Source organism: Myxine glutinosa, chromosome 2 (genome assembly GCF_964187855.1).
Source record: "Myxine glutinosa chromosome 2, kmMyxGlut1.1, whole genome shotgun sequence".
In the NCBI taxonomy this organism is placed as follows: Eukaryota; Metazoa; Chordata; class Myxini; order Myxiniformes; family Myxinidae; genus Myxine; species Myxine glutinosa.
The window spans coordinates 238,250,005-238,274,125 of NC_136262.1; the positions used below are offsets into that span (position 1 = coordinate 238,250,005).

Consider the following 24,121-nt stretch of genomic DNA (forward strand, 5'->3'; position numbering starts at 1 on the left):
ATGGACAGCGTCCTGCGCGACTTGGATTTTGTCTACGTCTACCTGGACGATATCCTCGTCGCCAGCGCATCCCGCGAAGAGCACCTACGCCACCTCCGCACGCTCTTCGAACGCCTGGGCCAGCATGGCCTGATTGTGAACCCCGCAAAGTGCCGGTTCGGCGCCGCCGTAATCGATTTTCTGGGGCACCGTGTCACCAAGCACGGAGCCGTCCCCCTGCCAGCCAAGGTGGAGGCGGTGAAGGGGTTTCCGCACCCCCGCACGATCAGAGGGCTGCAGGAGTTCCTGGGCATGGTGAACTTTTACCATCGGTTCCTGCCCCGTATCGCCCAGCTCCTGCGCCCCCTGCACGAAGCTCTCCGAGGTAAGCCGGGCAAACGCGACGTTACCTGGACCGAGCAGATGGACACGGCGTTCACGGGCGCGAAGCTCGCCTTGGCTAACGCCACCATGCTCGCGCACCCGGCGCCCGATGCACCGATCGCCCTCACCACCGACGCCTCGGACTACGCGGTGGGCGCGGTGCACGAGCAATGGGTGCGTGGAGCTTGGCAACCGCTGGCGTTCTTTAGCCGGCAGCTTTGCCCGCCCGAACGCCGTTACAGTACCTTTGACCGCGAGTTGCTCGGGCTTCACTTGGCGGTCAGGCACTTCCGCCATCTGCTCGAGGGCCGTGCGTTCACGGCCTTCGTCGACCACAAGCCGCTGATCTTCGCGATGGGCAAGGTCACCGAGCCGTGGTCGGCCCGGCAGCAGCGTCACCTCTCGGCCGTGTCCGAGTACACGATGGACATCCGGCACGTCGCGGGGAAGGACAACCCGGTGGTGGATTGCCTTTCCCGGGCCGTCGCCCACGCAGTCCACCTCGGCATCGACTATGCCTGGATGGCAGCGGACCAGGCCGCTGACCCCGACGTCCAGGCCTTGCGGACCGCCGTCACGGGCCTCCGCGTCACCGAGGTGCCATTCGACGGCGCGGGCGCGGCCCTGTTGTGCGACGTCTCCCTCGGGCGTCCTCGCCCCATCGTGCCTGCGGGCTGGCAGCGCCAGGTGTTTCACGCCATCCACGGCCTGTCCCACCCGGGCGCGAGGGCCTCCCAAAGGTTGATCGCCGACAAGTTCGTCTGTCATGGCCTCCGGAAGGCCGTCCGCGGCTGGGCCAGGACGTGCCTCGCGTGCCAGCGTGCCAAGGTGCACCGGCACACCCAGGCCCCGTTGGCCCCGTTCACGGTGCCGGAACGCCGGTTTGACCACGTCCACGTGGACCTGGTGGGACCTCTGCCCCCCTCGCAGGGTTTCACCCACGTCCTCACCATGGCGGACCGCACCACCCGGTGGCCGGAGGCCGTGCCCTTGGCGTCGACGACGGCGGCGGATGTCGCGCAGGATTTCATCGCCACCTGGGTCGCCCGGTTCGGCGCCCCCTCAGACATCTCGTCCGACTGCGGCCCCCAGTTCACCTCGGAGCTCTGGGGGGCGGTCGCGCAGGGGCTCGGGGTCCGGCTGCACCGAACCACGGCCTACCACCCCCAGGCTAACGGCCTGTGTGAGCGATTTCACCACTCATTGAAGGCCGCGCTCCGGGCCACCCTCCGCGACGGCGGCTGGGTCGACAGGCTCCCCTGGGTCCTGCTGGGCCTCCGGACGGCGCCCAAGGAGGACCTGCGCGCATCCGCGGCGGAGTTGGTCTTCGGGCAACCGCTGCGGGTGCCGGGCGAGTTCCTCCCCGACTCCACGGCACCATGGCACAGCAGCGCTCCGCTCTGCAAGAGACCGCCCAGAGGTTCGCCCCGGTGCCAACGGCATGCCATGGGCACCCACCGACGCACGTCGCCCCGGAGCTTCGCACGGCGGAGTACGTCTTTGTCCGCCACGATGCCCACCGGACACCACTGCGGCCCCCGTACGACGGGCCTTTCCGCGTGCTGGAGACCGGGGCGAAGCACTTCACCCTGGACATCGGCGGTACTCCTGACCGCGTTTCTGTAGACCGCTTCAAGCCGGCCCACCTCGACGTGGACCATCCACCGCCAGTGGCCCGACCCCCGCGTCAGGGCCGCCCCCCTGCGGGCGGACCCCCGGCACCACCCAGCCCCGCCGCCACGCCGCCCCCCGGTCCTGCAGCCGGAGGCATCCCAGATGGCATCCCTGCATCCCAGACGCCGCCAGTCGCCAGGGGGCGCTTCGACCGGGTCATCCGTTTGCCCCGCAAACTGACCCTTTAGGTGCGCGGGGATTCTGGGGGGGCGCGTGTGGCGGACACGAAAGCACTGACGTGGTGACATCACCCCGCACACCAAGTGGGGATGGGCCACGCCAGGGAGAGAGGCGTGGCCTCACGATATACACGGGGCGCGCAGCCCTGAGCAGCTTAGTGCTGCAGTTTGAGTACTTTGAATAAAGACTCTTTTATGAACCGCGTTGTCCGCTTGCTCCTTGCGTAAGCATTAGCGCGCGCAGCATCGCGCTTTAATACTGTGTTAAAATGACAAACCAGCTCATTATCGTCATGCGTTCACTTCCGGATTCGGGGCAGGTTCATATTGAGTTAATTTCAAAATCATAATTTTATTGAGGAGTTTATGAAACCTTCTACCTACCTTAGAACATCCGCTGGGACCCCAAAGCGTTCCACAGGAGGTTTGGCGGGGCAAGCCCCAAAACTGAGGGAGTAGTTTGGGGACCGACAGATGGACGGACACTCCTGTTTTATAATATTGATACATCATTTTTGGCCCCATCACCCAATGATGAAAAATCATTTAAAGATTTTAAAATCCTTTTGTCCGGATCCATATCCAGATCTTCACCAACATAGAATCGATTTCTCCTTGTCACATACCAAATCTGTCCACCAGGTTTCATCCGAATCTGTCCACAACTTTTTCAGATATCCTGATCACAAACAGACAGACAGGGGTGAAAACAACCTCCAACCATCTTTGGTGGCGGAGGTAACAAGAAATGCAAAAAAATACAGTTTTAAGTGGAATAGTCTTTAAAGGCTGCCAATATGGCCTAGATTTGTGCACATTTATTCCTTCACAGGAATGGCTGAGGGTGTCACTTGCCTCGAAGTAGTCCAGCCTGGGTTTATATCCCAACCCAACTATAAGCTGCCATCCCAGTGTTTCACAAGCAGGACGATTCATCAATGTGTGTGCCGTCCCTTGGATAGACGTTACACTGGGTGTTCCTGTCTGCCAGCATTAGTTGGTAGATGTTAAATATCCCACAGTGTCTTTTACAAAGAGTCGGTGAGCTATTGCCGGCAACCTGAACAAATTACAAATTCCTGCCATAACTCCAACTGGGAAGGCAATGGCAACCCTGTAGAACCCTTGCCTAGATACTGCTTCGGCAGCACCGACACACTATATACTGAATATGGTAGATCAGAAACAGTATCACCTTTCAGTCCCAGTTGTGTTTTATGGACTTTTCCTGGTGGATGTCTGTGGCAGTGGCCAAATTAAGTTGTTGCAACCCGATAAAGAGAGGATAACAAAAGATCAAATTCGTATCCAATGCAAAGTATCTCTCTCCTCTTGAAGGTGACCACTGTTCATGGGGAAGAACTTTTCTTATTTTCCTGAAACACGTGACGAGTTGGCGGTGACAGAGTTTAAAGTTTTGGAAAATGTATCACGATTATAAAGACTTCTTGGAGTCGCTCTAGGTCTCTGCACAATTGTACAATTATGAACTTTCTGAACGGATTTCTGTTGTGAGTAACAGTCTTATGTTGCTTCCCCAGCTCATAGCGTTCACTGCCTCGGTTGAGGATACCGTGACGGAGTCATGGAGAGAGCGATTGGGCAGTGTTTTGATGGGGGATTCCGCCCCAAGAGCCTCACGTGAATTGCTCTTGGAATGCGGCCAGCATGCGCTGTGTGCTCTGTGTGCCAAACGGCAGCAGAATAACCTGTATGGGGAGTGGGAGGACTCAGAGGGAGAGGAATACGGTTAATTGGTAAAGTGAGGAAGGGTCCGAGAGGGGGTAGCGGGAGTGGGGAGACATAATGAGCGGTGATATGTGCGACGTAACACACTTCTGGATGATGATTAATAAGATTAAGAAACGTATCACGGGGTCCACAGACGGGATCCCACTTATAAACGTGGTCTGCAGAGTTATAGGCAGAGGGTTCTGGTCAGTTTGTCCGACCAGATGCTGCTTGGGAGGAGGAGGTTGAGGATGCGAGCCCCCGATGTCTTCGGCGATTCTCCAAAGGACCATGGAAGTCGCCGCGGGGTCCGTGGGAAGGGCGTTGCATGTCCCCAGGGTCTCACGTAGGTTCTTGTCACTGTGACTATGAGAGATTAAACTCTAGATGGACCACTCTAGGAGGAGAGCCAGGGGTATCCGTAGATGGCTTCCTTCCGGGGTTAGGGGAGCCAAGGGAGGTCCATGGGTGTGTCCCTGGGATCACACGTTGGCCTCTCACTGGGGCTAAAGGAGCCACTGGGAAGTCTGCAGGAATGGCTGAGGATATCACCAAACAACTTCTCCTCGAGGTTTCGGGAACTGCTGTCGAAAGGGGTTCGATAGGGGTGGAGGTTTATATCCCCGTGGTTGCAGGCGGCTTCTCACTGGGGCTAAGGCGGCCATCATGTGCTCCATGGGCAGGAATGGCAGTATTGGCACACGGGGTTGAGGTGGGAGGGTTGTCCCAGCTAGATGTTCCACATGGCTTCTCACTGGGGCTAGGGCGGCCATCATGTGCTCCACAGGCAGGGATGACGGTATTGGCACCCGGGGTTGAGGTGGGAGGGTTGTCCCAGGTCGATGTCCCACATGGCTTCTCACTGGGGCTAGGGCGGCCATCATGCGCTCCAGGGGCAGGAATGGTGGTATTGGCACCCGGGGTTGAGGTGGGAGGGTTGTCCTAGCTAGATGTTCCACATGGCTTCTCACTGGGGCTAGGGCGGCCATCATGCGCTCCACGGGAAGGAGTGGTGGTATTGGCACCCGGGGTTGAGGTGGGAGGGTTGTCCCAGCTAGATGTTCCACATGGCTTCTCACTGGGGCTAGGGTGGCCATCATGTGCTCCATGGGCAGGAATGACGGGATTGGCACCTGGGGTTGAGGTGGGAATGTTGTCCCAGCTCGATGTCCCACATGGCTTCTCACTGGGGCTAGGGCAGCCATCATGCACTCCACGGGCAGGGATGATGGTATTGGCATCCGGGGTTGAGGTGGGAGGGTTGTCCCAACTAGATGTCCCACATGGCTTCTCACTGGGGCTGGGGCAGCCATCATGCGCTCTACGGGCAGGAATGGCGGTATTGGCACCCGGGGTTGAGGTGGGAGGGTTGTCCCAACTAGATGTCCCACATGGATTCTCACTGGGGCTAGTGCGGCCATCATGCGCTCCACTGGCAGGAATGGCGGTATTGGCACCCAGGTTTGAGGTGGGAGGGTTGTCCCAGCTAGATGTCCCACGTGGCTTCTCCCAGGCCATGAAGTGGGTAGTCGATTGATCATCAATGTGATAATGCAATTAAATTTACAACCGGTATTTTTACAAGCGGGATATATAAACAGAACATCACAGGGTTTCGTTTACAGTACGACAGGACATTTCTTATCCTATACCTGTGCTTACACAAGTGGGCTGTGTTCACTGACTCGCACACCCCGTCCGAACCCGGAAGGGGGACACACCCAGCAGGGCGAGTATTGGTCTTTTAATCTTCCTACAGATAAAATCGCCAAAACCTATTTTTCCCCCTCCCAGACCAAAAATCTCACGCATTTTCGTAAACTTAATTCGCACCTGGTTTGGGGTTTTTGAGACCCCGACTCGTGTTTTAACGACCGATAGCGTTTTCCTAAAATGAAACCTGATGATTCCCGACTCATTTGTTTTCTTCCCGTTAAATTCCACTCGAATATGTATGGTTGTCGCATCGGTCAAGGCTCGTGGAAGGTCCACGCAGGACGCAGATGTGGCATGTGGGGAACAACTTAGGAGTCGGGGAAAAGGGGTCGGGACATCCCCGGGCTCCACACCTTGAGATCTACATCGGATCGACAAAAAAACCCTCGACACATCGAGACAGCGCACCCTCCGAAATACGGATGTCCGACTTCATCCGCCGCCGACCTGAATATTGTCGAATGACGATGGGGTGGGGCGTAAGGGAGGGGCGTGTTTAGTGAACTGGACTGAATCGAAAGTTCTCAGGGTATCGATCTTACTTCCGTTGTAGACGCAGAGCAGTAACAATGGTGTGTCGGTGTGCACGTGTATGTGTACTGTGTACATGAGTACATACGAGGGCTTGGGGGCCTATATGAAGGCTATGTGTGCATGGTGTATATAGTTGCATGTCTACACATGATGTATATAGACAATATGTAACTATATGTCATGTATAATACATGATATATAATTACGCGTCCATGGTGTAGTGTATTTACATGTGCACACATATTCATCATGTATGTATGTGTATTATTATATGTGTGCATATGTATGTGTGTATGAATGTATGTATGTGTAAGTGTGTATGTATGTATGTATGTATGTATGTATGTATGTATGTTTGTATGTGTGAATGTATGTATATAACTATATATGTATGTATGTTTGTATGTTTATGTATGTATGTATGTGTGTTTGTATGTGTGTATGCATGTATGTATATTTGTATGTTTATGTATGTATGTTTGTATGTATGTATGTATGTATGTATGTATGTATGTATGAATTGTATGTATATAGTATTCTATTTGTATGTATGTATGTGTGTATGTATGTATATATATTGTATTATGTTTATGTTTATATATTTATATATGTTTATATATATATAGTATTATGTATGTACATCTGTAAGTTTGTATGTATGCAGTATATGTATATTTGTATGTATGTATATGTAGGTATATAGTATTATATTTGTATGTTTGTATGTATGTATGTATGTATGTATGTATGTATATGTATGTATATAGTATTATATTTGTATGTACGTGTGTAAGTTTGTATGTATACAGTATATGTTTGTTTGTATGTATGTATATGTGTGTATATACTGTGCTGTAGGTGTACGTGTATGACTATGTACGTGAGTGCTGGTATATGCATAGCCTGATTAATTTGCACTGCGCCCGATAGTCGACTTAGTCGTGTATAAAAATGTAATGATTTACGCTCTTGGTTGTGAAGCACAAACCTCCACGAGGCTCTTTGGTCGGAGGGATTCGGAAAGTTTCGTTTTACGGTGAGCAGAAGAAAACGAATGAGATGCCGGTCCGTGCTGCGCACACATCGTCGGGATACTTGGGGGTGAGGTGGGGGTAAGGTAGGGGGAGGGCCATACTGTGCACATGCACACAGCGTTTGGATCCTTGAGGGGAGGGGCTTAAATGGGAGGATTAAAGGGGCGGAGAAATGGCGATGGGGACGAAGGGTGGGTGACAGAACGACTGGACGTGAAATAGCAAAACCTGCAGCGCTGGACACCACAAGGCGAGAGACTTGACGGTGCAAACGGAAGACGGGAAAAAGACGCTGGGTTCCAATTAGAAACAATTCATCTGTGAAAGGTGTTGAGAGGAAAAAAGGTGGGGGTGTAGTGGAAGACAAGGTGGAAAAGGTGTAGGAGGAGAGAGAGAGGGAGTGAAGGGAAAGAGGTGTACACCGATACTGTTATCAGAGCGACCGAAAGGAGCAAGACAGGTACGGACAGCGATTGGAAAGAGCACCACCAACGAAGAACTGTGGAGGACACGGCTGCAAACGTTACACGCCGGGACTGACCGGAAGAACGGGGTCGTTGCTTCGTCACGTGACGCGATCTCGTGGCCAGCCGAGCACGCGAGGACCCCACGTGATGGACAAAGCGTGAGGGATGCGCAAAGATGGCGCGAACGCGATCCCGGGTTCGTGGCAGCACGTGCCGCCCCCAGGGCCACGTTTCCCACGCGTTGCCCCGTGGGCTCCGATTCCCGCGCTTCTCGGCGATCGTCGGTTTCGGGATTCTCGCTCTCTGCGGAATCCAAGGTGAGCGTCGCACGCCCCTTCCCGGCCACCTGAAGAGTTCCATGTGCACTTCACGTGGAGACTTTCTCCTCATCCTCCGTAGCTCCTTGACTACCTTTTCTTCTGCGAATCCACACCTTACTGCCATGCTTCCTTCCTGGAGATTTATCCACAGAGTTTGTTGTTCATTCTCACTCTTATAACGCTTCATTTACTCCCGAATGCGGGAACGGAATTTCACGCAGTTTTGTTACAAATTCTATTTTTATTCCCAATATCCTCATATCGTATTGGCTTACTCCAGTGGGCGCTTGGACCCTTAATCGATGTTATGACGTTTGTTTGCCGTGATTACGTCACATCCATCGCGAATTTCGCGACTCGTACATAATTTCTTGTGGATCCGAACCGGACCGATTAGTATGGGTTCGTCCACGTGGTTCTGTGCGTATTCACCAGTTCCTGATGGATTTGTGAGCTTGTTTGGATCCGAGCAGGTCTGCCTTTGTCGACTTGTATCCATGACAACCATTGTGATCCGTATGGGTTTGTGTTGCTCCGCGCACGTTGGACGTGCAAGTCCCTAACTTGGTATCCTCGTTCCTTTGGAGGTCCGTGTGGATGAGACCCGTGCTCGCCTTCGTGGAACTTCGCTTCGCCTGTTTATCGCCGACATTGTTGTCTCGCTCCTGTTTACTCCGAATGGTTTTCCTTATTCATGGGATCATACGGAGGCTGGATTTAACGCCATGTTGGGAAATCAAAGTGTCTCACTGAGTGGTTCCCTTCCCACCAACTGGCTGGACAAGGAACAGCTCCTTGTTTTGTTCCTCGCGTTTCACACGGAATGATTTACTGAATTACCTCCAATTCAGGCTTTTCGTTCCATCCGTCCGTTTCTCCCTTCCTCCCTCCTCATCTGTTTATCTTTTCTTTCGTTTTCTTTACTATCCCATTAACTCTCGTCTCCTTCTTTTCTCACCGCACACTTCGTTCAAACAAATGGCGCACCTTCCTCCCAAGACCGGTTTCTTGCTAACGAAGCGCTCGAGGGAAGGTGCGGTTATCGAGTTGGAATCGTCACCTGCGCTGCATCCCGACATACATAGACTCGAAGTGTGCACCCGTTGCAAACCCGTGGTCGTGGAGGGACAGATAAGGTGTTTGTCGATCACATTCCTCCTGCCGAGTCTGCTGCGCTCGTCTATGGGTGGCTTGTTCTTGTCTTTGAATGAGTTTGCCATGTGCGGATGATTAGACAGCAAGACAGAATTTCAGGCTCGAGTCCAGATTTTTTTCCCACTAGGCCCACTCAGAAATTTATTCCTGTTTATTAAATTATGTATAATTTTGATTCTGATCTACTGTACTCTGTTACAGAAGCAGTTTCTACACAAGGATTACACTGGGTGGCCTAATTTGCCTTCCCAGCAGTAGTTAGGACAGCGATTTGTTCAGTCTGCTGGAGATAACTTGCCTCCTATTCGTGAACTATCTAATGACACCGCACACGATCGATACAGTGACGGTACGCCCAAATCTGTGTTGCCTTCCTCCGAGATATACACCTGTGTCGTCATGCTTTAAGCAGAGTGTGCGGTGTTCACAAAAGGGAATGACAACCGGCTTTGGATAAAAAATATTGTAAGGATCTCGGCTTTCCTTTGTCCGTCCAAGTTGATGTTGCGCAAATTGTGTGAAAATGACACTCAATGGGCTAATGTCATTTTATCACACTATGAAATCCTGCAAAGCGTTATCCACACCGTACTAGGCACATCTCCCGATTATCTCCACCAATAAATACCAGCCTGTTGTCGTATTTGGCATAAAACGGTGACATCTTTCCTCGTTTTAAGACCACGATGATAAGATGTCCGCCCACATTGTGCAGCCGAAAGGTCTGGAAGTGACATGGTCTTTTCAAACGTTCTATATACGCACCACGTGGGAAGGTGTATTCAAAAATTCATTAACATACATACATACATACATACATCGTGGGTATTCAAAAATTCATGAACATACATACATACATACATACATACATACATACATACATACATACATACATCATGAGTATTCAAAAATTCATGAACATACATACATACATACATACATACATACATACATACATACATACATACATACATATTGTACATACATGCATACATCATGGGTATTCAAAAATTCATGAACATACATACATACATGCATACATACATACATACATACATCATGGGTATTCAAAAATTCATGAACATACATACATACATACATACATCATGGGTATTCAAAAATTCATGAACATACATACATACATACATACATACATACATCATGGGTATTCAAAAATTCATGAACATACATACATCATGGGTATTCAAAAATTCATGAACATACATACATACGTACATACATACATACATACATACATCATGGGTATTCAAAAATTCATGAACTTACATACATACATACATACATCATGGGTATTCAAAAAATCATGAACATACATACAAACATACATACATACATACATACATACATACATACTGTACATACATACATACATCATGGGTTTTGAAACATTCATGAACATACATACATACATACATACATCATGAGTATTCAAACATTCATGAACATACATACATACAAACATACATCATGGGTATTCAAAAATTCATGAACATACATACATACATACATACATACATACATACATACATACATACGTATTCAAAAATTCATGAACATACATACATACATACATACATACATACATCATGGATATTCAAAAATTCATGAACATACATACATACATACATACATACACACATCATGGGTATTCAAAAATTCATGAACATACATACATACATGCATACATACATCATGGGTATTCAAAAATTCATGAACATACATACATACATACATACATACATACATACATCATGGGTATTCAAAAAATCATGAACATACATACATACAAACATACATACATACATACATACATACATACATACTGTACATACATACATACATCATGAGTTTTGAAAAATTCATGAACATACATACATACATACATACATCATGGGTATTCAAACATTCATGAACATACATACATACAAACATACATCATGGGTATTCAAAAATTCATGAACATACATACATACATACATACATACATACATCATGGGTATTCAAACATTCATGAACATACATACATAAATACATACATACATATGTGTTCAAAAATTCATGAACATACACACATACATACATACATCATGGGTATTCAAAAATTCATGAACATACATACATACATACATACATACATAGTACATACATACATACATACATACATACATACATACATCATGGGTGTTTCTAGTGAAGATTCCAATTTTGTGACGAGTGTAGACGAGTAGACGTAGACGTGACGAGTGTAGACATTTTGTGACGAGTGTAGACGAGTGTGACGAGTGTTACAATTGTAACATGTAATATTGCCAAAAGTATTGGGATATCACCCCAACCATTCTTGAAACTCCTCCCACCCTCCATGTGCATATTATTTCCCACCTTCCGAGGCACCAGCACATACCTTATAAAGGTGTCTTATTGTGGCATTTTGGACAATGCTGCATAACTGGCTCTCCACTTTGATGTAATGTACTGTACTACAATGACGGCCTTCACCTCCACCAGCATGGCGATGCACTTTTTCCTTACCGATGCCTCAGTTAGGAATTGGCTAGGGTTGGATTCGGTTAGGGTTGGATTGTTTTCAGTTGGAAATCTCAAACCAATGCGACCACTCTGAGGTGTCCTGGAACACCGCTTGAGGAAACCACAATCGATGAATGATTTTGCACTCGCTGCGAAGTCGTAATGCTGCAATACTACACCTGGTACCTATCTACATACCAAAATTTGATTGAAAGTGTTAATGATGGACACTTTATTAGAAAACGAATAGAGAAGAGAAGACCACTCGGTTTTTGCATCCTCAGATCCATAGGGCTCCCAAAGCAGTTTCCAGGCTATTGAGCTCCTGGACAGGTCGCCACTCCCATGCATGATACTCAAATGGCTCATTCTTCCCAATAGACTGGTACTCATTTTGCCAACCTCAGAAGGATGACAGGCTGAGTCAACCCACCTGGTGTTAATTCAATTGCATGACAGGGACTTGAATTCAGGACCCTGAGACCTCAAGGCAGCCACCTTCACCTTTAAGCCAACACCTCACTATCCCGACCTTTTTAGTTACGCACCGCATCTCCCAACTGAGCATACACGAGCCATTTGTCCACTGAATGACTGGTTTGTAAAAACGCCTCTTGTTTTGCTGATGCGTATCGAGACCAATATAACACCGTATGGTGTCGGTACCCTAGGTATGACGTCATAGTCTTGACAGAGCGTTGCATTTCACTTCTCAGATTTTGTCACAGATTTGCACTGCAGTTCAGTGATTATGTGAAAAAACGGATATATCCATTGAGCAGGGCCATGCCAGCCTCTTCGTATCATGATTACCACGATAAACATCCTGGAGCCGCTCCATCCAGGGGTTACACCCGGAGGTATTGGGAGTCATGGAGGATAGAGAACCATCACATGCAAGTGACATCTTCCTGAAAAACTATACATTCCTATTATTGGGGTTTGTCTCAATTTTGGTAAAATGTATAAAAAGATTTCTCCAACAATTAGACATTTGTGAGGAATTCTCAGTTTTTGTTTTTTTTAAATGCTGGTTTGATCGATGGAGGACTTGGGGGCAGTGAGGTTGGGTGGGTGGTGTGGGGAGGGAGGGTGATATATAGGTGTGCATCCTAATCTTCAAACCCCACCTGGATCCACCTCTCCTGCTGCTTTGCAGACCTCGTAGATCGCATGGTCTTTTAGACGGGATTTAAGCCGGCCGTTCCATCTATCAGCACCAGATCCTCGATATTGGTGAACCTTACACAAGTATAATTTAAAGCCATTAAAGATCCATCATGCCTCAGAAATAGGAGGCCATTGTTTTCCGGTAAACTGGTCAAAATCGAAATTCTTGCCCCGATGGCCACAAGGAAGTCGATGTTAAACCTGCCGGCCACTAATAAAAAGGTGATTTTGGAACCAGAAACCACCCGGTGTTTCAGGTTCACCTTATCTTTTGTCAACTCGGATGCAACAACAGATTGGAGGCAAATACGATACAACATGAAATGGCCTACACACATGATGAATCTAACATTACACAATATGATAGCGTATGAAGCGAGTTGATACAACCTAGTTGGTCGTATGCTTTTCCACTACAATCATGAAATAGAAACGAGGTTGTAACACAATACACTAATGAATGTTGCTTTGCACCTGGGTTCTGTTAGCGAGGGCAGCCATTACTCCACTCTTTTGTTCCTCATCCTTCAACCCGTACCTTTTTGATAATGTACATCTGTCGACACGGGTCCAATCGGGACTTCATCCGGAGTAACCTTATCGTGGGTTGAGGCTAGTTTTTTTTTTTTTAGGTGTTGTTGTTGGCGGGTATTCTGTCGGCATCTCAAAAATCCTGTTCCCGCACAACCTTGCAATGCAGCTCACTATATAACTTAAGTTTTCTCTTTTTTTTGTATACAAGGTCGAGACTCGTGTAAGAGCTAACATTGATCACAAAAAAGACAAACTGGCACATAAAACATATGGTAAAGAGAGCGAGACAAGATGGAGAGCAGGGACATCGGGAGATCTGTGGGAGGGAGAGGGCTTGGGGGTAGGTGGGAGAGGTTAAAAAAAATACGTGGACACTGCTAGCACTTTTTTCCCCTTTTTTTTTGTGATAAATGTTAGCTCTTTCACGAGCCTCGATTCTGTATACAAAAAAAATAGACCAAAAAAAAAAACCTTCAGGAAAGAAGTCGGTATTTCAAAAAAAAAGTGGATCTGGGATGAATTAACGGGGGTAGAAACTAACTGCTTTGTCTAACTCAAAATTTTCCATTTATCTTTACAAAGTTCTGATTTCTATTTTTTGGACAAATGTATCCTTGCCTCTGGGATGGCAGGGTGGCACATCCGTGCCTGTATCGCCTCTGAGCTGTCTAGCCTGGGTTCGAATCCCAACTCAGCTACAACTTCCGGTGTTTCACAAGCCGGTTGATTCATCAATGTGTGTGCCGTCCCTCGGATGGGCATCAAACGGGCATTAGATGTTCAGCATTAGCTTAAGGCTCCCACGGTGTCCTTCGCGGAGAGCAGGCGAGCTATGAACAAATTACAAACCTCTGCCCCAACTACTTAGTCGAACGTCAGACTGACCCAGCCAGTTGGTCAACCCCACAAATGTGAGTAATAGATGCCAATTAAGAAGAAGAAGAATCCTTGCCTCTAAACTGTTGCGGTTAATTCACAAAACAGGTTCAAAAATCTCACCAACTTTGCTCAACTTTCCACTTTTATGCAGGAGATAAATCAACATTTCAGCAGGATTCATGATGGATTTGGCAATTTGAATAGGGATAAAGGGGGAGGGGAGAGGGGGTACTTCGCATGACTTTAAAGCTGTCAAAAATGTGTGGCCAGCACCATATTTGTGTGACGTTAATTAGATGTCAATGGACATTATCAACAGAGAAAATCCTACTTCAATTTTCAATACAATAAGAAGTTATATAAATGTTGAGTAATGATATATTATTTCCTTGATCCCCCTGAAATTTGCTTCTGAAGCCTCTGATTGGCAGGTTAAGAGGATGAGCATGAATTGGGATAAAACACGAGTATACAGGGGGGGGGGGGGGAGGGGGGTGGAACCGCAAGACATTTTCATAGCTGTTAACAAGATGCTGGCTTAAGATCTTAAGTTTCCGAGTTCAAGCCCCTGTCGTGCCATAAGTAACGTCAGGTGGGTTGACTCGGCCTGTCATCCTTCCGAGGTCGGCAAAATGAGTACCAGATCTGGGAAGAGTGAGACATTTGAGTATCTTGCGTCGGAGTGGCGACCCATCCAGGATGATGCCCACTAGCCAATGAAACTGTCTCGGCAGCCCTATGTGCCTGAAGACGCGAAAGGATTGATTTGGTTAACAAGATGTACAAGGTAAATTGTTTTTTTTATTCAAATTGATACAAACTCCTCCCTCCAGGTCTTCAATCCCACTCCTCCCTCCAGGTCCTTAAAACAGCTGTTCACCACCATCTCTTATCTTCCCCCATCCAAAACCTTGATCTTTTCTACCCCCGTTAATTCACCCCAGATCCACTTTTTAGAAATACCAACTTTTTCCTGGAAGTCCTTGCAGTGTCCTTGTGTTTTTTTTAGCTCTCCCACACCACCCCCCCCCCCCTTCCCATGCCTCCTCCCCCCAAGCCCTCTCCCTCCCACAGATCTCCCGATGTGCCTGCTCTCAAATGCTGTGTTTTCGTGCTTCCCCTTCTCTCCCCATGCTGTCTGTCCCTTTATTATATGTTTTATGTGTCTGTTTGATTTTTTGTGTGATAAATGTTAGCTCTTTCATGAGCCTCGATCCTGTACACACAAAAAAAAAAAAAACATTAAATTTTACAATTCAAAAATACTTCATGTTATTTAACTTTAGTCACTTACAAAAAAACATGTCAACGCCTTTCAATTGTGATTTTGTAAATTATCCTGTTCAAAAATATCATCAGATAAGAATGCAGCGAAAGCAAGCGAGAAAGACCAAACGTGTGGGGGCAGAGTCCGCTTACCGAGAAACCCCCTCATCTGTTATTCCTTATCTCACATCTCCGTTTCACTCTGTGTACTTTCCTCTCCTACTTTCTTATCCCCAAAGTTATGCGTCTGCTTCTTCGACGTACCTTAGCACACCAATAAACAAATCCGCACTGTGGGCAAAGTCACGCGTGGGGGTGTTCCGCTACAGTCGGGTTGCCAAGCTTGATGGAGACGAAGAGTGGAAGGTGGGAGGGCAAAGCAGGAATTGTTGAAGGAAAAATAAGGGGGAAGGGGCACAGAGAAAAGGTGCTTTTGGAACCGGAGGTGGAGGGTCAGCAATTCTGTTTTTACAGCAGGAAGTAGTTAAGCCAGGCCTATTCACCAGACCCCATCTCCACATCACCAATGGTCCTGGTGAGTGAATCTACTGCGGTCATGAAGCCGGTGTGCCGCAAAAGCCACCGGCTTCAACCATTGATGCCGGAGACTATCATTTCCTTCTCTTTTGTTCTCGGGCACGGCCTGCATGGCCGTAAAAGAGGGGACTGGCCAGTGCCGAGAGGACAAAAAAAGAAATATCCTATTTGTGAAGTACTTTTGTCCTACACACAACCCCATGATTTCTCGTACCTGGTCTTGTTTTCCCCAGTGGCGGAAAGTTCAGAGCAATTCCGCTCGGCAATAGCTATGGCTAACATTGGGCTAACAACAATGTCAGGATGGATCATCTGGCTGACGAATGATCCGGTATTTCCAGTTGTAATGTATGGATGTGAGTTGTGGACAGTGAAAAGAAAGGAGGAAGATTGAGAGTTTTGAAATGTGGTGTTGGAGTCGAATGTCAACAATTCCATGTGATAATCTCAAAGATCTTGGTCCTTTCGCACTGGAAAAAATCCACCTATGTTCTGGACAATCAATGAAATACGAGTTGTGGGAGGTGAATGGGATTACTGGTGTAAACATATGAGTTGACAAACACTTGAACTGAAATGTTTGCTTTGGGACAGATATGAAATAAACAATATCTTTTGGGAGAGTATCATTCTAGTTTGAGTATCGCTGGCATTTGTTAACTGATGAAATCGCACTTTGGCAGCAGAAAGCGTTTGTTGTTTTATGCACATGTAGACTCCATTAGGGCTTCTCGGGAGATGTGGATCTTGCTCATTGTTTGTTTTTTCTCCACCGCGGAACGCTGTTTCTACTGCCGGACGACTTCCCCAAATCATTCGTTCATCCATTTTTTATACAGGTGCCAAGGCTGTATAAAAGCAGAATAACAAAGGGTTGGCAGACAGAAATCAAGGTGAAGGGGAACCAGGGGACTAAGGATGCAGAGACCCACAACGACGTGAGATAGCGACAGCCGTAGAGGTAAAAATGGGGGAAATGATGAGGTCGCGATGGGTAAAGACTTCATTACCTGGAGGGAAGAAGATAACATGACAGACTTTGGAAGACGGTTCCATAAATGATGGAAGAGGAGGGGAGAATTCATGGAAGTAATAGTTTAGCTTTTTTTTTTTTTTTTTTTTTTTGTATACAAGATCGAGGCTCGTGAAAGAGCGAACATTAATCACACAGAAAGACAAACCGACACATAAAACAAATAACATCGGGAGCGGTAGACAAGATGGGGAGAGAGGGGGAAGGACACAAACACAACATTTGAGAGCAGGGACCGAGAGACATGGAGACATCGAGAGATCTGAGAGAGGGCGAGGGCTTTGGGGGGGGGGGCATGGGAAGGGGGCGGTGGGAGAGGTATAAAACATATGGACACTGCCAGGACTTCCAGGAAGGAGAGATACAACACTGGAAGAGAGCCGATAAAAGACCGAAACATAGAGAGACAAGGGCCGAGAGGAGAGAGACAACATTAAGCTTGGACTTCGATTAAGGGATTATCTGGTAGAGCGTGGGCAGTATGCTGGGGGAAGGGGTGAGTGGAAGCAGAGAGAGATAGAGAGGCAGAGAGGAGAGAGACAAGACTGGAAGAGAGCCGATAAAAGACCAAAAGATTGAGAGACAGAGGCAGAGAGGAGAGAGACAAGAGTGGAAGAGAGCCGATAAAAGACCGAAAGATAGAGAGACAAGAGCAGAGAGGAGAGAGACAAAACTAGAGGAGAACCGATAAAAGACCGAAAGATAGAGAGACAGAGGCAGAGAGGAGAGAGACAAGACTGGAAGAGAGCCGATAAAAGACCGAACGAAAGAGAGACAGAGGCAGAGAGGAGAGATACAAGACTGGAAGACAGCTGGTAAAAGACCGAACGATAGAGAGACAGAGGCAGAGAGGAGAGAGACAAGACTGGAAGAGAGCCATTAAAAGCCCGAACGATAGAGAGACAGAGGCAGAGAGGAGAGATACAAGACTGGAAGAGAGCTGGTAAAAGACCGAAAGATAAAGAGACAGAGGCAGAGAGGAGAGAGACAGTACTGGAAGAGAGCCGGTAAAAGACCAAAAGATAGAGAGACAGAGGCAGAGAGGAGAGATACAAGACTGGAAGAGAGCCGATAAAAGACCGAAAGATAGAGAGACAGAGGCAGAGAGGAGAGAGACAAGAGTGGAAGAGAGCCGATAAAAGACTGAAAGATAGAGTGACAGAGGCAGAGAGGAGAGAGACAATACTGGAAGAGAGCCGGTAAAAGACCGAAAGATAGAGAGGCAAAGCCAGGAGGAGAGAGACAACACTGGAAGAGAGCCGGTAAAAGACCGAACGATAGAGAGACAGAGGCAGAGAGGAGAGATACAAGACTGGAAGAGAGCTGGTAAAAGACCGAACGATAGAGAGGAGAGAGACAATACTGGAAGAGAGCCGGTAAAAGACCAAAAGATAGAGAGGAGAGAGACAATACTGGAAGAGTGCCGCTAAAAGACTGAAAGATAGAGTGACAGAGGCAGAGAGGAGAGAGACAATACTGGAAGAGAGCCGGTAAAAGACCGAAAGATAGAGAGACAGAGGCAGAGAGGAGAGAGACAAGAGTGGAAGAGAGCCGGTAAAAGACCGAAAGATAGAGAGACAGAGGCAGAGAGGAGAGAGACAAGAGTGGAAGAGAGCCGGTAAAAGACCAAAAGATAGAGAGGAGAGAGACAATACTGGAAGAGTGCCGCTAAAAGACTGAAAGATAGAGTGACAGAGGCAGAGAGGAGAGAGACAATACTGGAAGAGAGCCGGTAAAAGACCGAAAGATAGAGAGGCAAAGGCAGGAGGAGAGAGACAACACTGGAAGAGAGCCGGTAAAAGACCGAACGATAGAGAGACAGAGGCAGAGAGGAGAGATACAAGACTGGAAGAGAGCTGGTAAAAGACCGAACGATAGAGAGGAGAGAGACAATACTGGAAGAGAGCCGGTAAAAGACCAAAAGATAGAGAGGAGAGAGACAATACTGGAAGAGTGCCGCTAAAAGACTGAAAGATAGAGTGACAGAGGCAGAGAGGAGAGAGACAATACTGGAAGAGAGCCGGTAAAAGACCGAAAGATAGAGAGGAGAGAGACAATACTGGAAGAGTGCCGCTAAAAGACTGAAAGATAGAGAGACAGAGGCAGAGAGGAGAGATACAAGACTGGAAGAGAGCCGGTAAAAGACCAAAAGATAGAGAGGAGAGCGACAATACTGGAAGAGAGCCGGTAAAAGACCAAAAGATAGAGAGGAGAGAGACAATACTGGAAGAGTGCCGCTAAAAGACTGAAAGATAGAGAGACAGAGGCAGAGAGGAGAGATACAAGACTGGAAGAGAGCCGGTAAAAGACCAAAAGATAGAGAGGAGAGAGACAATACTGGAAGAGTGCCGCTAAAAGACTGAAAGATAGAGTGACAGAGGCAGAGAGGAGAGAGACAATACTGGAAGAGAGCCGGTAAAAGACCGAAAGATAGAGAGGCAAAGGCAGGAGGAGAGAGACAACACTGGAAGAGAGCCGGTAAAAGACCGAACGATAGAGAGACAGAGGCAGAGAGGAGAGATACAAGACTGGAAGAGAGCTGGTAAAAGACCGAACGATAGAGAGACAGAGGCAGAGAGGAGAGAGACAAGACTGGAAGAGAGCCATTAAAAGACCAAACGATAGAGCGACAGAGGCAGAGAGGAGAGATACAAGACTGGAAGAGAGCCGGTAAAAGACCGAAATATAAAGAGACAGAGGCAGAGAGGAGAGAGACAATACTGGAAGAGACCCAGTAAAAGACAGAAAGATAGAGAGAGAGACAGAGGCAGATAGGAGAGATACAACACTGGAAGAGAGCCGATAAAAGACCGAAAGATAGAGAGACAAGGGCAGAGAGGAGAGATATAAGACTGGAAGAGAGCCGATAAAAGACCAAAAGATAGAGACAGAGGCAGAGAGGAGAGATACAAGACTGGAAGAGAGCCGATAAAAGACTGGAAGATAGAGCGACAGAGGCAGAGAGGAGAGAGACAATACTGGAAGAGAGCCGGTAAAAGACCGAAAGAAAGAGAGGCAAAGGCAGGAGGAGAGAGACAACACTGGAAGAGAGCCGGTAAAAGACCGAACGATAGAGAGACAGAGGCAGAGAGGAGAGAGACAAGACAGGAAGAGAGCCGATAAAAGACCGAAAGATAGAGAGACAAGGGCAGAGAGGAGAGAGACAAAACTGGAGGAGAGCCGATAAAAGACCGAAAGATAGAGAGACAGAGGCAGAGAGGAGAGATACAACACTGGAAGAGAGCCGATAAAAGACCGAAAGATAGAGAGACAAGGGCCGAGAGGAGAGAGACAACACTGGAAGAGAGCCGATAAAAGACCGAAAGATAGAAAGACAGAGGCCGACAGGAGAGAGACAAGACTGGAAAAGAGCCGGTAAAAGACCAAAAGATAGAGAGACAGAGGTGGAGAGGAGAGATACAACACTGGAAGAGAGCTGGTAAAAGACCGAAAGATAGAGAGACAAGGGCCGAGAGGAGAGAGACAACACTGGAAAAGCCGATAAAAGACCGAAAGATAGAAAGACAGAGGCCGACAGGAGAGAGACAAGACTGGAAAAGAGCCGGTAAAAGACCAAAAGATAGAGAGACAGAGGTGGAGAGGAGAGATACAACACTGGAAGAGAGCCGATAAAAGACCGAAAGATAGAGAGACAGAGGCAGAGAGGAGAGAGACAAGAGTGGAAGAGAGCCGGTAAAAGACCGAAAGATAGAGAGACAGAGGCAGAGAGGAGAGATACAAGACTGTAAGAGAGCCGGTAAAAGACCAAAAGATAGAGAGGAGAGAGACAAGACTGGAAGAGAGCCGATTAAAGACCGAAAGATAGAGAGACACAGGCAGAGAGGAGAGAGACAAGACTGGAAGAGAGCCGGTAAAAGACCAAAAGATAGAGAGACAGAGGTGGAGAGGAGAGATACAACACTGGAAGAGAGCCGATAAAAGACCGAAAGATAGAGAGACAGAGGCAGAGAGGAGAGAGACAAGAGTGGAAGAGAGCCGGTAAAAGACCGAAAGATAGCGAGACAGAGGCAGAGAGGAGAGAGACAAGAGTGGAAGAGAGCCGGTAAAAGACCAAAAGATAGAGAGACAGAGGCAGAGAGGAGAGATACAAGACTGTAAGAGAGCCGGTAAAAGACCAAAAGATAGAGAGGAGAGAGACAAGACTGGAAGAGAGCCGATTAAAGACCGAAAGATAGAGAGACACAGGCAGAGAGGAGAGAGACAAGACTGGAAGAGAGCCGGTAAAAGACCGAAAGATAGAGAGACAGAGGTGGAGAGGAGAGAGACAAGACTGGAAAAGAGCCGGTAAAAGACCAAAAGATAGAGAGACAGAGGTGGAGAGGAGAGATACAACACTGGAAGAGAGCCGATAAAAGACCGAAAGATAGAGAGACAGAGGCAGAGAGGAGAGAGACAAGAGTGGAAGAGAGCCGGTAAAAGACCGAAAGATAGAGAGACAGAGGCAGAGAGGAGAGAGACAAGAGTGGAAGAGAGCCGGTAAAAGACCAAAAGATAGAGAGACAGAGGCAGAGAGGAGAGATACAAGACTGTAAGAGAGCCGGTAAAAGACCAAAAGATAGAGAGGAGAGAGACAAGACTGGAAGAGAGCCGGTAAAAGACCGAAAGATAGAGAGACACAGGCAGAGAGGAGAGAGACAAGACTGGAAGAGAGCCGGTAAAAGACCGAAAGACCAGCAAACCTCCTGCAGTGAACAAGGAAACCTTGAGATTCCCCCCATGCCGTCACGTCACATATCAGTGAACCATTTTCAGCCTTGTAAATCCTCCGTATTATTCCCAAGTGCCATTACTGAGAAAACTGGCGTAATTTCCACAATGATTTGGTACAAACAACCACTTATACATGTTAGATATACGAATTTGATGAGCGTTTGATTCCTCACCACTGAAGCACTGTGTAGTTGTAATCAAAAATATTTGCCTCTCCTTTGCTTCACCCAACCCGCCTATCATCCCTTTTTTGCTATCAAGTTATGGACGGATTTGGACGAAACTTGGTGGACAGGTTGGGTGTGTGACAAGGAAGAATTGATTTGGTTTCGTTGAAGATCTCAATATGGATTCGGATGAGAGAATTATTTAATTTTAAGTGATTCTTCACCATTGAGAGATCGGGGAAAAGCGATAGGTATATATAACATGATACCGTATTTTAAAAGGTTGTGGACAAGTTATGACTAAACTTGGGGGATGAGTTGGTTATGTGACGAGAACAAGCCGATTAGATTTTGGTTCAGTTCCGAATCCAGATCCGGCCTATCAGTGGGATACAAAACATAAACCTTTCAGCCTGCTCTTAAGTATGTTGTTCGTGAAGTACGGGTCCCCAGCTTACCATCCATCCGAGTGAAAGCACACCTTGTGGTACAACGCCACTACCTGCGAAGCACGGATCTGACAATTTAAATTTCTACTGAGAATCCAACCCAGGCGAGACAGCTCAAATGTAAGTGTGCTATCTCTGCACCATCCTGTCGAACCATACCTCTTAAATATGTATGCTCAAAATTTTCGCTATCCCACCACCACCATCTCAGATCATTCCACCATCCAAAACCATGCTTTCTACCCCCGTTAATCCCCACACCCAGGCCTACCTTCTTCCTGGTTTCAAGTTTTCCCCTCCTGAGAGTTTCCTTCTGTTTCTATCTTGTCCACCACATGCGTCCCCCTTCTCTCTGCTGTTGCTTTTATTCTCTCGCACCTTGATCCAGTGCTCTAGCTCTTCCATGAGCCTTCACCTTGTATACAAAAAACAAATTGTACATGTGGTCCTCATTAACCCTTGGATGCAGTGATTGGGCCTCGGAGGCCCACAAGGTTTTTTGTTGTTGCAAAAACTATGTCGTACAATTGTTTTTTTGGAATGAGCCTCATTTTCACCGACTTTCATGTTGTTACACAAAATTCAGTGACATAAATAAATAAATAAGTCATTCAGGCTCGTGGGAAAATCTTCATTCTTCACTTATAACCCGAAAATCCGACACGAATGCAGGCCTGGGGCCTTCGAGGCCTGGCATAAATGTTGTTGTACTACGATGTTATAATTGTTATATCATTATTTTCTTGATATGAGCCTCATTATATGCTCCTATAACTTGGTTACAAATAATTCAGTGACAAAAATATGAAAATTTTCATTCATGTTCGTGGGAAAAGCTTCATTCTTCATTCATAACACTAATTCAGGCCTAGGGCATTAGAGGTGCCTCATAATTTTTCTTGTGTTATATCCATGTTATATCATTTTTTTGCTTAGCATCGACTTAGATTGAAAAATGACATGAAAGAAAAAAAATCTATAAAAAAAATAATATATATATATATAAACTGAACACGAATACATTAGCGGGGCCTCCGAGGCCCAATGGCTGCATAGGTGTAGGATTTTTGACAGTTGTGGACATATACATTCTAAATAAAAAGATTAGTGAATCATATTTTTTGATCAAATACTCCTCCATGAGCCTCCACTTTTTAGAGAAAAAAAGTTGAAAAACCAAGAATAAAATATTTTTTTTGCAAAAAATAAATAAATAATTCATTACTTGTATGGGATTCTTCCAAATAATAGGATCAATGATTCACATTTTCTGAGCAAATACACATTCATGAGCATCGACTTGGATTGAAAAAAGATAGGAAAGAAAAAAAATCTATAAAAAATAATAAAAACATTACACGAATACATCCGTTGGGCCTCTGAGGAGCGCTTATGTAGGATTATGTAGGCCCAATAGGCCCAATATGTAGGCCTAATAGGTTTATGTAGGCCCAATAGCTGCGTTTATGTAGGATTTTTGAAGCCTGCATCTAAGCGTTAATACGCTGTTTCCCATTCATTCTCATGAGTTCTGGGCATAAATTGTCTCATTAAAACAGCTTGTCTGCAACACTTCATTATAAAGAGCCATTGATGGACAGTCTCCCAAACATGTGCAGAAATGATTCCTTC

At 46.9% G+C, this 24,121-nt stretch overlaps 1 protein-coding gene across 1 annotated transcript in view; it reads left to right on the plus strand.

Annotated features, from left to right (window-relative positions):
- The first annotated feature begins 7,440 nt into the window (after window positions 1-7,440).
- Window positions 7,441-24,121, plus strand: part of IGDCC3 (immunoglobulin superfamily DCC subclass member 3) — a 137,440-nt gene continuing 120,759 nt past the window's right edge. Inside the window, exon 1 of the mRNA XM_078772378.1 lies at window positions 7,441-8,015. Within this exon, the coding sequence (XP_078628504.1) occupies window positions 7,874-8,015 (142 nt within the window). The 5' untranslated portion in view covers window positions 7,441-7,873. The remainder of the gene's footprint in view (window positions 8,016-24,121) is intronic.